The sequence below is a fragment of the Gobio gobio genome (assembly GCF_949357685.1).
Source record: "Gobio gobio genome assembly, chromosome: 16".
Lineage (NCBI taxonomy): Eukaryota > Metazoa > Chordata > Actinopteri > Cypriniformes > Gobionidae > Gobio > Gobio gobio.
This window is the reverse complement of record NC_137109.1, coordinates 1,322,422-1,338,646: the sequence shown is the minus strand read 5'-3', so window position 1 is coordinate 1,338,646 and position 16,225 is coordinate 1,322,422. Positions and strand designations below refer to the sequence as shown.

At 39.1% G+C, this 16,225-nt stretch overlaps 1 protein-coding gene across 1 annotated transcript in view; it reads left to right on the top strand.

Annotated features, from left to right (window-relative positions):
- LOC307139810 (uncharacterized protein) overlaps positions 1-16,225 on the top strand; it is a 72,651-nt gene that overhangs the window by 33,091 nt on the left and 23,335 nt on the right. The window contains exons 13-17 of the mRNA XM_079838914.1: positions 3,351-3,524; positions 3,618-3,791; positions 6,098-6,271; positions 9,588-9,761; positions 9,855-10,028. Coding sequence (XP_079695040.1) covers positions 3,351-3,524; positions 3,618-3,791; positions 6,098-6,271; positions 9,588-9,761; positions 9,855-10,028 — 870 coding nt within the window. The remainder of the gene's footprint in view (positions 1-3,350; positions 3,525-3,617; positions 3,792-6,097; positions 6,272-9,587; positions 9,762-9,854; positions 10,029-16,225) is intronic.

Sequence of the window (16,225 nt, the reverse complement as noted above, 5' to 3'; positions counted from 1 at the left end):
CGTCAGCAAGTCGTTTCCCATCATGCTTTTGCTCCGCGCAGTCGGTGGAGAGCAACTGCGCTCGACTGCAAAATCCGACACATCCGCCTTTCGCTCGCGAGAGTTTTTTGACATACGTCGGCATGACATCAGAGCAAGGCGGACCGCCCTCGGACACTTTTCTAACCGGAATGCATCTCGCGCTGATCACCGGTGATCGGTTCTGCGCAGATTTCGCTCATCTCAAACAAGCCTAAAGAGAGCAAGGCACCCAAGCACATACACAAATGCATGACACACTGCAGTAACAAATAAACATACGTCCTTGGACGTAACATATCACTTAAGGTGTGGTTATGAGTGTATCAGATGACCACTTCCCGCTTTTGATACGGGGCACCAGCTAAAAATACTCTCTTAACAATATAAGAACACTCCCAAAAGAGCTGTTCAGTCATTCAGAATTACTGCAAACTAGAGGGAGTTGGTCAGCGGATTTATCTGAAGGATTTGCGAGTCTGGACAACTAGTAGAGTCTTTGACCATCAACACAATGAAGACACAGTGTAATAAAATGAATGAAATGTATTAACATTAGATATGCAAGAGTAAATACTTCAACGATTATTAATTGTAGTAATGAACATGCACTTCTAAAGGATAGTTAACTAATAACCAAAAAGAAAAGTACTGAATGAACCAATAAACCCAGGGCCGGCGTTTGCTATAGGCGAGCTAGGCGGTTGCCTAGGGCGACAAATGTGTTGGGGGCGCAGCCAGGCGCCCTCTTGTGGCGCCCTTAAACTTACTTCCCATTAAGCATAGAATAACACAAGCGAAATAAAACATACTGTTTATTAAACATGATCATCCTTGGGCGCCCCCTCAGCCGCACGTTTAATTACTTAACCTGATTATTAGATTGAATTGATAGTGAGTATTGTCGAGCACAGGAGTTCAGGCGGTTGGTCAGGCATGTGCTCATCTCTGGCGCGTTCTTCAAAAATGACGCGGTCTAAACCCTCGAGTGCACAGGGACGGAAAAAGAGAAAGGCAGACGATCACAAGAAAGCCCAGTATAGAGGTAAGTCTTCTCATCTCAGCCATTAAGCTGTCAAACGAAATAAATTTACTTCGTATTATCGATATTATCAACTAATATTGGACGGCATTGGACGTTTTATTGCTGTCACTAAGCTATCACTAGCTAGCTAGTTATCTACATATTAAAACGCATTTCACTGACAATAAGGAAATCCAGACGAGCCAAATTTTAATGCTGCGTCAATTTTGAAAGGTGAATAGAAATGCCAGAAACAACTGTTCATCTTTTATTATTTAAGATAGGGATAGAGCTACAAGACCTTATATATTTTAATTTTGTAGTGGTAAGTATATACAGTGTATCCATAATAGCACTTTTGTTTGTAGAGGGTATAGTTAATCCAGTTAATGGGTCATAATTTGCTTAAGTGTCTTTGCAGGTGCTTAAGAGTGTTTTTGCACAGTTTATGGAGTTAATATTTGGTAAATATCCTTGAACATTCTTTCTAGAATTTGTGTATGAATAATTTATTGCAGTTGATCCTTCAAGTCTTAATTTTCTTGATTAAGTGTTGGAGTGACTATAAAAGCCTTTTTGTTTGTTCATCCATAGTTTGAGTCATAATTTGTTAAATATCCTCCAACGTTCTTTGTAACATTTTTGTATGTGCAATTTATTAGAGTGTATCATGTAAGTCATAATTAGCTTTTTAAGTCTTGGAGTAACTATAGGAGCATTTTTGTTTGTATAGTTTTTATAAATACTTAACCCATTTGTGCCCATTTTTTTTCTGAATGGCATGTCCTGCATTTATTTTCCCCAGGTTTTTGTATTTTTTCTTGTAAATCGTATTTGAATCTGTGGCAACTATAGTTGCCGGTGGGCAAATATGTTGTAGCCTATGCACCCCTTCAATGTCAAATATGTATAAGAGGAGAACATTTAGCATCTAACTCAAAATAACTGCTTTCAACAGATCAATCTGTATTCATAATCAAATTTATTATGTTTGACTAAGTATACTAAAAACTATAGATCTGTTGTAAGATTTGTTATGTTTGGATGATTCTAGAGACCTTCATGATTATGTTGATATATGTCAACAAAAAATACTTATTAGTAACATGAAAATATCCTTTCTTTGGGAGGGTTTGCCTTCGTTGTGCTCCCTGGAAGTAGGGGTAGGAAGTGGGCACATGTGACAGGAAGGAAATTAATACTTTTTTTTTCTTCTTGAAATCCTTTATTTGGTTGTCTGCTTGTGTGTCATTAAGATATAAAACATGGATAATATCTAGAAAAATACTTACAGAATGAAAATGACAACTATACACTGGCAACTATAGTTGCCGGTGGGCTTAACAATTAAGGGGGGGGGGGCAAAACTCAATCTCGCCTAGGGCAACCAAAGAGCTAGAGCTGGCCCTGAATAAACCCAATAAATGATGTGAACACAGAATGGATAAATGCAATGCTGTTGAACAGAAAGGAGCAATGGAAGAGAATTGTATGGGAATGCTTCTTATGGAAACCACCTAATGGTTCTGGCAAATGGTGATTATCTGTTCCATACGATGCCTAAACATTTATTTAGAGACCAAACATGATAATAAACGGTTAAATCATCGTCCACGCATTTGTTTATCTGTTAATGGATCTCTCCCGTGGACTGTTGTGTTTATAGTCAATAACCATTAACATAAACTGTGCTTTGGATGAAGATGAAGTGGATGTTGCAGTTTATATAAATGTAAGGCCTCTGAACATGTGTATGAATGGATTTAGATAGATCTCTGTGGCCTCTCTTTTGCTGCTGCATCCAGGAGGTCCTGAAGGATCTTTTATCGCAGCTCTTGCCTAAACCATAGGAATGAGTTTGGTGGTTAAAGTCAGCTTTTAGACAGATGGATATAAACTGGTGTCTGGAATGCCATCCTAACTGATGTTCCCCACAACACATTCTGTAAGAGTTTATTGGGCTAATGCATCATCATATCCTGCACATGCTAAACTTCTCTTTAAATATGTTACAGTTTAACAGTAAATCCACATTGTTCTGAAGGGGGGCATCTTCCCCATCTTACCCTACATGTTGTTCTGCAGAAATATCATGAGATCTGCATCTGCTGCTACAATAAACAACAGAGATTAAAACAGAATGGTTTAAAAAAGGAAAGAAGAAACAACAGTTTCCAGCAAACAGAACAAGTGTGACACGATTACAAGCTGAATATGGAAACTATAGACTAAATGACAGACTATATGCTGTAGCTCTTCAATAAGATGATCATCACAGATCTGAGTCATTTTCTCTTTCTGTCTTCAGTCTGAGTGGATGCAGTATTACAGAGAAACAGTGTCTCATCCTGACTTCAGCTCTGAAATCAAACCCATCACACCTGAGAGAGCTGGACCTGAGCAGGAATAAACTAGAAAACACAGGAGTGAAGCCCTTATGTGACACACTGAAGGATTCACACTGTAAACTGGAGAGATTGAGGTCAGTCACATTCACATACAAGAAAGAAATTGTGTTTTGATATTTGAATGAAACAGAATAAAGAGTTTGTTTTTCTCATTTCTCCTAATGTAGGTTAAGAGACTGTGATATGACAGATGAAGGTTGTTCTGCTGTGACTTCAGCTCTGAAATCAAACCCATCACACCTGAGAGAGCTGGACCTGAGTGTGAATAAACTAGGAGACTCTGGAGTGAGAAACCTCAGTGATCTACTGATGAACCCACAATCACAGCTGGAGAATCTACAGTTAGTATCATTATACTGTACAGTTACAGTGTGATTACAGTTCACTGTTTAGCTCAAGTCACATCATTTATACTGTAGCATTGCATCTTCTGGCCTTTGCCATTGGTCACAATTAAAATTAAGTGTTGAACTAGTGAATAATTGCATTTCAAGTATTTGAAACGGATTGTGTAAGTCTGGGTAAGATGCCCCCGGGGTAAGATGAACCACCACCACCTTCATTATTTTTGTAAACAAACTTTGAAGTTGGCTTGAGAAAGCTGGACCATAAAGTTTGAAGCGAGTGAGTAGAAGTATTTGAAACGGATTGTGTAAGTCTGGGTAAGATGCCCCCGGGGTAAGATGAACCACCACCACCTTCATTATTTTTGTAAACAAACTTTGAAGTTGGCTTGAGAAAGCTGGACCATAAAGTTTGAAGCGAGTGAGTAGACAGACAGACACACACACACTCTCACTCTATCTCTCTCTCTCACACACACACACACACAGGTTTGTTTTTGTGAAATGTGGGGACATTCCATAGGCGTAATGGTTTTTATACCGTACAAACCGTATTTTCTATCCCCTTACACTGCCCCTGCCCCTAAACCTACCCATCACACACACACACACACACACACACACACACACACACACACACACACACACACACACACACACACACACACACACACACACACACACACACACACACACACACACACACACACACACACTGCCCCTGCCCCTAAACCTACCCATCTCACACACACACACACACACACACACACAAACACTGCCCCTGCCCCTAAACCTACCCATCACACACACACACACACACACACACACACACACACACACACACACACATGTTTGTTTTTGTGAAATGTGAGGACATTCCATAGGCGTAATGGTTTTTATACCGTACAAACCGTATTTTCTATCCCCTTACACTGCCCCTAACCCTAAACCTAGCCCTCACAGGAGACTGTGCAGTTCACTTTCTGTGAAAAAAACCTTGTTCTGTGTGATTTATAAGCATTTTGAAAAGTGAGGACATGGGGAACGTCCTCATATTTCACCCTCTTTTTGTAATACCTATGTCATACCCATGTCATTATACACATTTGTGTCCTGATATTTCACAAAAACATGCCCACACACACACACACACAAACACACACACTGCCCCTGCCCCTAGACCTACCCATCACACACACACAAACACACACACACACTGCCCCTGCCCCTAAACCTACCCATCACACACAAACACACACACACACACACACACACACACACTGCCCCTGCCCCTAAACCAAACCCGTCACACACACACACACACACACACACACTCACACACACAGGGGGTTTTTTGTGAAATGTGGGGACATTCCATAGGCCTAATGGTTTTTATACCGTACAAACCATATTTTCTATCCCCTTACACTGCCCCTGCACCTAAATCTACCCATCACACACACACACACACACACACAAACACACACACACTGCCCCTGCCCCTAAACCTACCCATCTCACACACACACACACACACACACACAAACACTGCCCCTGCCCCTAAACCTACCCATCACACACACACACACACACACACACACACACACACACACACACACACACACACACACACACACACACACACACACACACTCACACTGCCCCTACCCCTAAACCTACCCATCTCACACACACACACACACACACACTGCCCCTGCCCCTAAACCTACCCATCACACACACACACACACACTGCCCCTGCCCCTAAACCTACCCATCACACACACACACACACACTGCCCCTGCCCCTAAACGTACCCATCACACACACACACACACACACACACACACACACACACACACACACACACACACACACACTGTAGAAGGGCTGTTAATGGAGTCTGATGAGCCTCTCCAACTGTCAGATTTTGAATTTTGACAGTTGGAGTTTGAATAGTCTTGGCTCATCTGAACATTCCGTCAATGAAAGTCAATGGGATTTTTAATTCTTAAATCGTCATTTTTAGGAAAACCGTGAGTCGGATCTGAAGGTCTGAGCCGAGTTTGGTGGTTGTGGCTTTAAAGCTCTAGGAGGAGATACAGTCAGAAATTTTGTCTCAGAAGAATAATCTTTGATGAATGGCTAATTTATCTACTAGCAACTCAAAGTGCATTACACATAAATTAAAATATTAATAAGAAAAAAAGGGAAACTATAGACTAAATGACAGACTATATGCTGTGGCTCTTCAATAAGATGATCATCACAGATCTGAGTCATTTTCTCTTTCTGTCTTCAGTCTGAGTGGATGCAGTATTACAGAGAAACAGTGTCTCATCCTGACTTCAGCTCTGAAATCAAACCCATCACACCTGAGAGAGCTGGACCTGAGCAGTAATAAACTAGAAAACACAGGAGTGAAGCCCTTATGTGCCGCACTGAAGGATTCACACTGTAAACTGGAGAGATTGAGGTCAGTCACATTCACACACAAGAATCAAAATGCTTAAAGTCACTTTTAACAGTTTAAACTAATAGTTTACACTAGTATATTCAAAATATGGTACTTTCCCCCTCATATCCCCCTTGAGATGAGAGAATTATGCATTTTATTTCTGGAAAAATTCCTCTGATGACGCAAATATCGTCATTTTGCGTCATCTGAGGATCTTTTGGCCAGAAGCTAAAGACTACAGCCACTAGATGGCGCTGTTCCCCATGTTATTAACCCACCCATAGGGGAGAGATCTCACACACAGGATGTAAGACACAGACGGCCACACGGATAATCATAATAACGGAGCGCAGTGCAGAGTAAAATGAGTGTTTCAACTTTTCAATGAATTCCTGTGATAGTTTAGCTTCCATATGCGATCTGAAAACGTGCCAGACTGGCGCTTAACGTTACCTCAGCTCTGCTCAGCTCTTCGTGAGGAATGAAATCTGACACTGCTGCGTCTGTGCCGTGACTTTCTTTCGGCTCACTCACACTTTATTGAAAAGACACGTTCAGTTTTTAATTGTAGTGTTTATTCTCTAACTACTGAACAAAATTATTGTATTATTATGAAGATCAAAACGACGGTGTACGGAGTGGCCTCGTAGGGCTGCGAAGCAAGTGCATTCTGGGAGTTGTTGTCTTTCATCCACATGAGACAAAAATACATTTTCTGTCTTTTCTCAGTCTAGAAGGCACCAAATTCAAAAATAATTTCATATTTCTACTGCATAAATGACCCAGTTTAAATGCAAAGCTTAATGCTAAATCACTGAAGTTACCCTTTAATAAGACTAAGAAAAAAATGTAATTTTTTTGTTTGCTTTGTATACTGTTTTTATGTCTATATTCAATTTGTGGAAAGGTGTTGAATTAGGAGGTCACACACACACACACACACACACAGCCTCAAGCCCCGTTCACACCGCCAGTGATTTTGTCGCTGTATGTCGCCAGCTCCAGAGATTCATGTCGCTAGTGGGCGTTCCCACTACGGGTTGCCTATAAACGTCATTAGCAGATCACCCTCCTCCTACATAATTGACATTGTTTTGCCGCTAAAAACAAACATTTTGGAGGGAAATGACTTAATATAAATGAAATCAGTGCATTACGTGTTTAATATGTGAACAATGAACGAGGAACAACGTCTGCTAACAGTTAAAATCAACTTCTCCATCTTGACACACCGCAGTAGCAGTACAGCAGACGGATCACATGCACTCCACTGACTTCACTCCTATTGGTTGTCGCTCGTTAAAATCGCTACCCATTTGCATAAAGTTTACATTTCTGAACTTTTGTCATGTGTCTCGCGTCGCTTGACACGCCCACATTCTGTCTCCAACGGTCACTGTCGCTCATGTCGCCGGAAGTCGCCAGCGCTCCATTGAAATGAATGGGATCGAGTCGCTTTGTCGCTGGCGGTGTGAACAGGGCTTCAGTCAGAAGTTCTGGAAGCTCATAATTCATGTACAGTAAGGTCTGAAGAGACTCATGTGAAATCATACAGGAGAGAAGCCAGTCAGTTGAGTTTGTTTGTTACAGTGCTTGAGTATTGTTGTCTTTCAATGCATATGATAATTCATTCTCAGAAAGTAGAACTGAAATGACATTCATTACCAGATGATTAGTTAAAACATTTCAAAATGCACCTGCAGACTATTTTTCCAGTCATGAATTTTGTCAATTTTGTCCTTAAACATACTGTGCAATAATCTTGTGTCTCGTCTCGTCTCATGAGCTTAGTGTCTCGTCATACCCCTAGTTAATATTCATATGCCTGTACTAAAGTCACAGAATAATTTTATCTTTCTGATGAATCTCTTTTACTGGGATTCTGCTTTGTCTCTCATCGGTTATTCAACTCAATTGTCAAAATGTAATTTTAAATAGAATAGATGATTTAGTATTTTACATTGATGACACCTTAAACATATATAATTATTATTAAGAATTAAATCAAAAGTAATTTATACTGTAGTGATTTTTACTCAATTCACTGATGACGTAGTAATTTTTAGATCACGTGTTACTTAAGGTGTGGTTATGAGTGTATCAGATGACCACTTCCCGCTTTTGATACGGGGCACCAGCTAAGAATACTCTCTTAACAATATAAGAACACTCCCAAAAGGGCTTTTCAGTCATTCAGAATCACTGTAAACTAGAGGGAGTTGGTCAGCGGATTTATCTGAAGGATCTGCGAGTCTGGACAACTAGTAGAGTCTTTGACCATCAACACAATGAAGACACAGTGTAATAAAATGAATGAAATGTATTAACAATAGATATGCAAGAGTAAATACTTCAACGATTATTAATTGTAGTAATGAACATGCACTTCTAAAGGATAGTTAACTAATAACCAAAAAGAAAAGTACTGAATGAACCAATAAACCCAATAAATGATGTGAACACAGAATGGATAAATGCAATGCTGTTGAACAGAAAGGAGCAATGGAAGAGAATTGTATGGGAATGCTTCTTATGGAAACCACCTAATGGTTCTGGCAAATGGTGATTATCTGTTCCATACAATGCCTAAACATTTATTAAGAGACCAAACATGATAATAAACGGTTAAATCATCGTCCACGCATTTGTTTATCTGTTAATGGATCTCTCCCGTGGACTGTTGTGTTTATAGTCAATAACCATTAACATAAACTGTGCTTTGGATGAAGATGAAGTGGATGTTGCAGTTTATATAAATGTAAGGCCTGCAAACATGTGTATGAATGGATTTAGATAGGTCTCTGTGGCCTCTCTTTTGCTGCTGCATCCAGGAGGTCCTGAAGGATCTTTTATCGCAGCTCTTGCCTAAACCTTAGGAATGAGTTTGGTGGTTAAAGTCAGCTTTTAGAGAGAAGGATATAAACTGGTGTCTGGAATGCCATCCTAACTGATGTTCACCACAACACATTCTGTAAGAGTTTATTGGGCTAATGCATCATCATATCCTGCACATGCTAAACTTCTCTTTAAATATGTTACAGTTTAACAGTAAATCCACATTGTTCTGAAGGGGGGCATCTTCCCCATCTTACCCTACATGTTGTTCTGCAGAAATATCATGAGATCTGCATCTGCTGCTACAATAAACAACAGAGATTAAAACAGAATGGTTTAAAAAATGAAAGAAGAAACAACAGTTTCCAGCAAACAGAACAAGTGTGACACGATTACAAGCTGAATATGGAAACTATAGACTAAATGACAGACTATATGCTGTAGCTCTTCAATAAGATGATCATCACAGATCTGAGTCATTTTCTCTTTCCGTCTTCAGTCTGAGTGTCTGCAGTATTACAGAGAAACAGTGTCTCATCCTGACTTCAGCTCTGAAATCAAACCCATCACACCTGAGAGAGCTGGACCTGAGCTGGAATAAACTAGAAAACACAGGAGTGAAGCCCTTATGTGCCGTACTGAAGGATTCACACTGTAAACTGGAGAGATTGAGGTCAGTCACATTCACACACAAGAAAGGAAAAGTGTTTTGATATTTGAATGAAACAGAATAAAGAGTTTGTTTTTCTCATTTCTCCTAATGTAGGTTAAGAGGCTGTGATATGACAGATGAAGGTTGTTCTGCTGTGACTTCAGCTCTGAAATCAAACCCATCACACCTGAGAGAGCTGGACCTGAGCAGGAATAAACTAGGAGACTCTGGAGTGAGAAACCTCAGTGATCTACTGATGAACCCACAATCACAGCTGGAGAATCTACAGTTAGTATCATTATACTGTACAGTTACAGTGTGATTACAGTTCACTGTTTAGCTCAAGTCACATCATTTATACTGTAGCATTGCATCTTCTGGCCTTTGCCTTTGGTCACAGTTAAAATGAAGTGTTGAACTAGTGAATAATTGCATTTCAAGTATTTGAAACTGATTGTGTAAGTCTGGGTAAGATGCCCCCGGGGTAAGATGAACCACCACCACCTTCATTTTTTTTGTAAACAAACTTTGAAGTTGGCTTGAGAAAGCTGGACTATAAAGTTTGAAGCGAGTGAGTAGACAGACAGATACACACACACTCTCACTCTATCTCTCTCTCTCTCACACACACACACACACACACACACACACACACACACACACACACACACTGCCCCTACCCCTAAACCTACCTATCACACACACACACACACACACACACACACACACACACACACACACACACACACACACACACACACACACACACACACACAGGGGGGGATTTGTGAAATGTGGGGACATTCCATAGGCGTAATGGTTTTTATACCGTACAAACTGTATTTTCTATCCCCTTACACTGCCCCTGCCCCTAAACCTACCCATCACACACACACACACACACACACACACAACCACACACACACACACACTGCCCCTGCCCCTAAACCTACCCATCACACACACACACACACACACACACACACACACACACACACACACACACACACACACACACACACACACACACACACACACACTGCCTCTGCCCCAAAACCTACCTATCACACACACACTGCCCCTGCCCCTAAACCTACCCATCACACACACACACACTGCTCCTGCTCCTAAACCTACCCATCACACACACACACAGGGTTTTTTTTTTGTGAAATGTGGTGACATTCCATAGGCGTAATGGTTTTTATACCGTACAAACCGTATTTTCTGTCCCCTTACACTGCCCCTGCCCCTAAACCTACCCATCACACACACACACACACACACACTGCCCCTGCCCCTAAACCTACCCATCACACACACACACACACACACACACACACACACACACACACACACACACTGCCCCTGCCCCTAAACCTACCCATCACACACACACACACACACACACACACAAACACACTGCCCCTGCCCCTAAACCTACCCATCACACACACACACACACACACACACACACACACACACACACACACACACACACACACACACACACACACTGCCTCTGCCCCAAAACCTACCTATCACACACACACTGCCCCTGCCCCTAAACCTACCCATCACACACACACACACTGCTCCTGCTCCTAAACCTACCCATCACACACACACACAGGGTTTTTTTTTTGTGAAATGTGGTGACATTCCATAGGCGTAATGGTTTTTATACCGTACAAACCGTATTTTCTGTCCCCTTACACTGCCCCTGCCCCTAAACCTACCCATCACACACACACACACACACACACACACTGCCCCTGCCCCTAAACCTACCCATCACACACACACACACACACACACACACACACACACACTGCCCCTGCCCCTAAACCTACCCATCACACACACACACACACACACACACACAAACACACTGCCCCTGCCCCTAAACCTACCCATCACACACACACACACAAACACACACACACACACACACACACACACACACATACATACACGTCTATATTACCAACAGGGGACCATCACTCCACACTGACCAAGAGGGGACCTGTGTTTCTAGTCATTTTGAAGAAACAAAACTTAGATACAAAATTTTGTTTTAAGGTCTTTTTTCATAATATAACTTCAAATAAGCATTTTTTTTTTATTTTTTAAACATGCCAAGAGGGGACCTGACCGATGTCTACCTATCCAACAGGGGACCTCCATAGCCTGCAATGGAGCTGTGTGTGTGAAAGGGAAGAGAGCTGGCAGTCAAGTCTGTCTTCATTATTTAATATATATATATAATTATATAATGTTCACACAGGCATCAGGGAACACAATGAGCACACAACGGGGAAAAAGCCATGTTGTGGACATTACAGAAAAGAATTTAAGAAATTAAAAAATTCTTAAAATTAAGAATTATATTTAAGAAATTCATTCTCTGTTGTGTCTTCATACTTACAGTATATGATCCGTCCACATCTCTCATTTAAGCTTATTTTCAAGAACACCAACACTGTAAAAAAAATTCAGGTCTCCAATTGAAAATTTTCTAGTGACCGATCACATCAAAATTTTTTAGTTGGCCAAACTGAATTTCTTGAATTTTAATTGAATTAAAGTGCATCAATTTACAGAAAATTTTCAATTGGAGACCCAAATTTTTTTTACAGTAAAGGTATTTCAATGTGTGACTTATTTTTGAATAAAACATAGTTTCTGCTCTCTAAAATCCCAAATAATGTCCTTTGTTTTTGAGATTTTTAGAGTGAGATTTTATTTCTTGCACCAATAAAAAAATATATATATATAGGACTGGACAAGCAGAAATTGTTCTTTAAGGTAATAATCACAGGTCATCACTTTATATAGTAAATAATGATTATGTTAAACACAATGACTCGGTCCCCTGTTAGATAGTAAATCACGACACCAGTGTGTTTGCGTTGTCATTTCTTGCCATCATAAACACACTGTGGAGATTTAGAGTTTTTATAGCAATAACTGAGTTTTAAGAGTTAAATCAAGCAGAAACATTTCTCTAATGTATTAATTGCAGATCATCTTTGAATAATGATTATGTTAAACACAATGACTCTGTCCCCTGTTAGATAGTAAATCACGACACCAGTGTGTTTGCGTTGTCATTTCTTGCCATAAACACACTGTAGATATTTAGAGTTTTTATAGCAATAACTGAGTTTTAAGAGTTAAATCAAGCAGAAATATTTCTCTAATGTATTAATTGCAGATCATCTTTGAATAATGATTATGTTAAACACAATGACTCGGTCCCTTGTTAGATAGTAAATCACGACACCAGTGTGTTTGCGTTGTCATTTCTTGCCATCATAAACACACTGTGGAGATTTAGAGTTTTTATAGCAATAACTGAGTTTTAAGAGTTAAATCAAGCAGAAACATTTCTCTAATGTATTAATTGCAGATCATCTTTGAATAATGATTATGTTAAACACAATGACTCTGCCCCCTGTTAGATAGTAAATCACGACACCAGTGTGTTTGCGTTGTCATTTCTTGCCATAAACACACTGTAGATATTTAGAGTTTTTATAGCAATAACTGAGTTTTAAGAGTTAAATCAAGCAGAAATATTTCTCTAATGTATTAATTGCAGATCATCTTTGAATAATGATTATGTTAAACACAATGACTCGGTCCCCTGTTAGATAGTAAATCACGACACCAGTGTGTTTGCGTTGTCATTTCTTGCCATCATAAACACACTGTGGAGATTTAGAGTTTTTATAGCAATAACTGAGTTTTAAGAGTTAAATCAAGCAGAAATATTTCTCTAATGTATTAATTGCAGATCATCTTTGAATAATGATTATGTTAAACACAATAACTCGGTCCCCTGTTGGATAGTAAATCACGACACCAGTGTGTTTGCGTTGTCATTTCTTGCCATAAACACACTGTAGATATTTAGAGTTTTTATAGCAATAACTGAGTTTTAAGAGTTAAATCAAGCAGAAATATTTCTCTAGTGTATTAATTGCAGATCATCTTTGAATAATGATTATGTTAAACACAATGACTCGGTCCCCTGTTAGATAGTAAATCACGACACCAGTGTGTTTGCGTTGTCATTTCTTGCCATCATAAACACACTGTGGAGATTTAGAGTTTTTATAGCAATAACTGAGTTTTAAGAGTTAAATCAAGCAGAAATAGTTCTCTAATGTATTAATTGCAGATCCTCTTTGAATAATGATTATGTTAAACACAATGACTCTGTCCCCTGTTAGATAGTAAATCACGACACCAGTGTGTTTAATTTGTCATTTCTTGCCATCATAAACACACTGTAGAGATTTAGAGTTTTTATAGCAATAACTGAGTTTTAAGAGTTAAATCAAGCAGAAATATTTCTCTAATGTATAAATTGCAGATTATCTTTGAATAATGATTATGTTAAACACAATGGCTCGGTCCCCTGTTAGATAGTAAATCACGACACCTGTGTGTTTGCGTTGTCATTTCTTGCCATAAACACACTGTAGATATTTAGAGTTTTTATAGCAATAACTGAGTTTTAAGAGTTAAATCAAGCAGAAATATTTCTCTAATGTATTAATTGCAGATCCTCTTTGAATAATGATTATGTTAAACACAATGACTCGGCCCCCTGTTAGACAGTAAATCACGACACCAGTGTGTTTGCGTTGTCATTTCTTGCCATCATAAACACACTGTAGAGATTTAGAGTTTTTATAGCAATAACTGAGTTTTAAGAGTTAAATCAAGCAGAAATATTTCTCTAATGTATAAATTGCAGATCATCTTTGAATAATGATTATGTTAAACACAATGGCTCGGTCCCCTGTTAGATAGTAAATCACGACACCAGTGTGTTTACTTTGTCATTTCTTGCCATCATAAACACACTGTAGAGATTTAGAGTTTTTATAGCAATAACTGAGTTTTAAGAGTTAAATCAAGCAGAAATATTTCTCTAATGTATAAATTGCAGATTATCTTTGAATAATGATTATGTTAAACACAATGGCTCGGTCCCCTGTTAGATAGTAAATCACGACACCAGTGTGTTTGCGTTGTCATTTCTTGCCATCATAAACACACTGTGGAGATTTAGAGTTTTTATAGCAATAACTGAGTTTTAAGAGTTAAATCAAGCAGAAATATTTCTCTAATGTATTAATTGCAGATCATCTTTGAATAATGATTATGTTAAACACAATAGCTCGGTCCCCTGTTAGATAGTAAATCACGACACCAGTGTGTTTGCGTTGTCATTTCTTGCCATCATAAACACACTGTGGAGATTTAGAGTTTTTATAGCAATAACTGAGTTTTAAGAGTTAAATCAAGCAGAAATATTTCTCTAATGTATTAATTGCAGATCATCCTTGAATAATGATTATGTTAAACACAATGACTCGGTCCCCTGTTAGATAGTAAATCACGACACCAGTGTGTTTGCTTTGTCATTTCTTGCCATCTCAAACACACTGTGGAGATTTAGAGTTTTTATAGCAATAACTGAGTTTTAAGAGTTAAATCAAGCAGAAATATTTCTCTAATGTATTAATTGCAGATCATCTTTGAATAATGATTATGTTAAACACAATAACTCGGTCCCCTGTTGGATAGTAAATCACGACACCAGTGTGTTTGCCTTGTCATTTCTTGCCATCATAAACACACTGTAGAGATTTAGAGTTTTTATAGCAATAACTGAGTTTTAAGAGTTAAATCAAGCAGAAATATTTCTCTAATGTATTAATTGCAGATCATCTTTGAATAATGATTATGTTAAACACAATAACTCGGTCCCCTGTTAGATAGTAAATCACGACACCAGTGTGTTTAATTTGTCATTTCTTGCCATAAACACACTGTAGAGATTTAGAGTTTTTATAGCAATAACTGAGTTTTAAGAGTTAAATCAAGCAGAAATATTTCTCTAATGTATAAATTGCAGATTATCTTTGAATAATGATTATGTTAAACACAATGGCTCGGTTCCCTGTTAGATAGTAAATCACGACACCAGTGTGTTTGCGTTGTCATTTCTTGCCATCATAAACACACTGTGGAGATTTAGAGTTTTTATAGCAATAACTGAGTTTTAAGAGTTAAATCAAGCAGAAATATTTCTCTAATGTATTAATTGCAGATCATCTTTGAATAATGATTATGTTAAACACAATGGGCCCTATTTTAACGATCTGAAACGCAAGTGTCAAAGCGCGAAGCGCAAGTAACTTTGTGGGCGGGTCTCGGCGCTGTTGCTATTTTCCCGGCGGGATAAATGGCTCTTGCGTCCGGCGCAAATCTAAAATGGGTTGGTCTGAAGTAGCTTCATTATTCATAGGTGTGGTTTGGGCGTAACGTGAATAAACCAATCAGAGCGTCATCCAACATTCCCTGTAAAAGCAGGTGCGCAAGTTCCATTATGGATTGCTATTATTATGGCGTATTTACCAGGCGCACGCCAGGAGCGGTTCACAGCCGAGGAGACTGATGTTCTT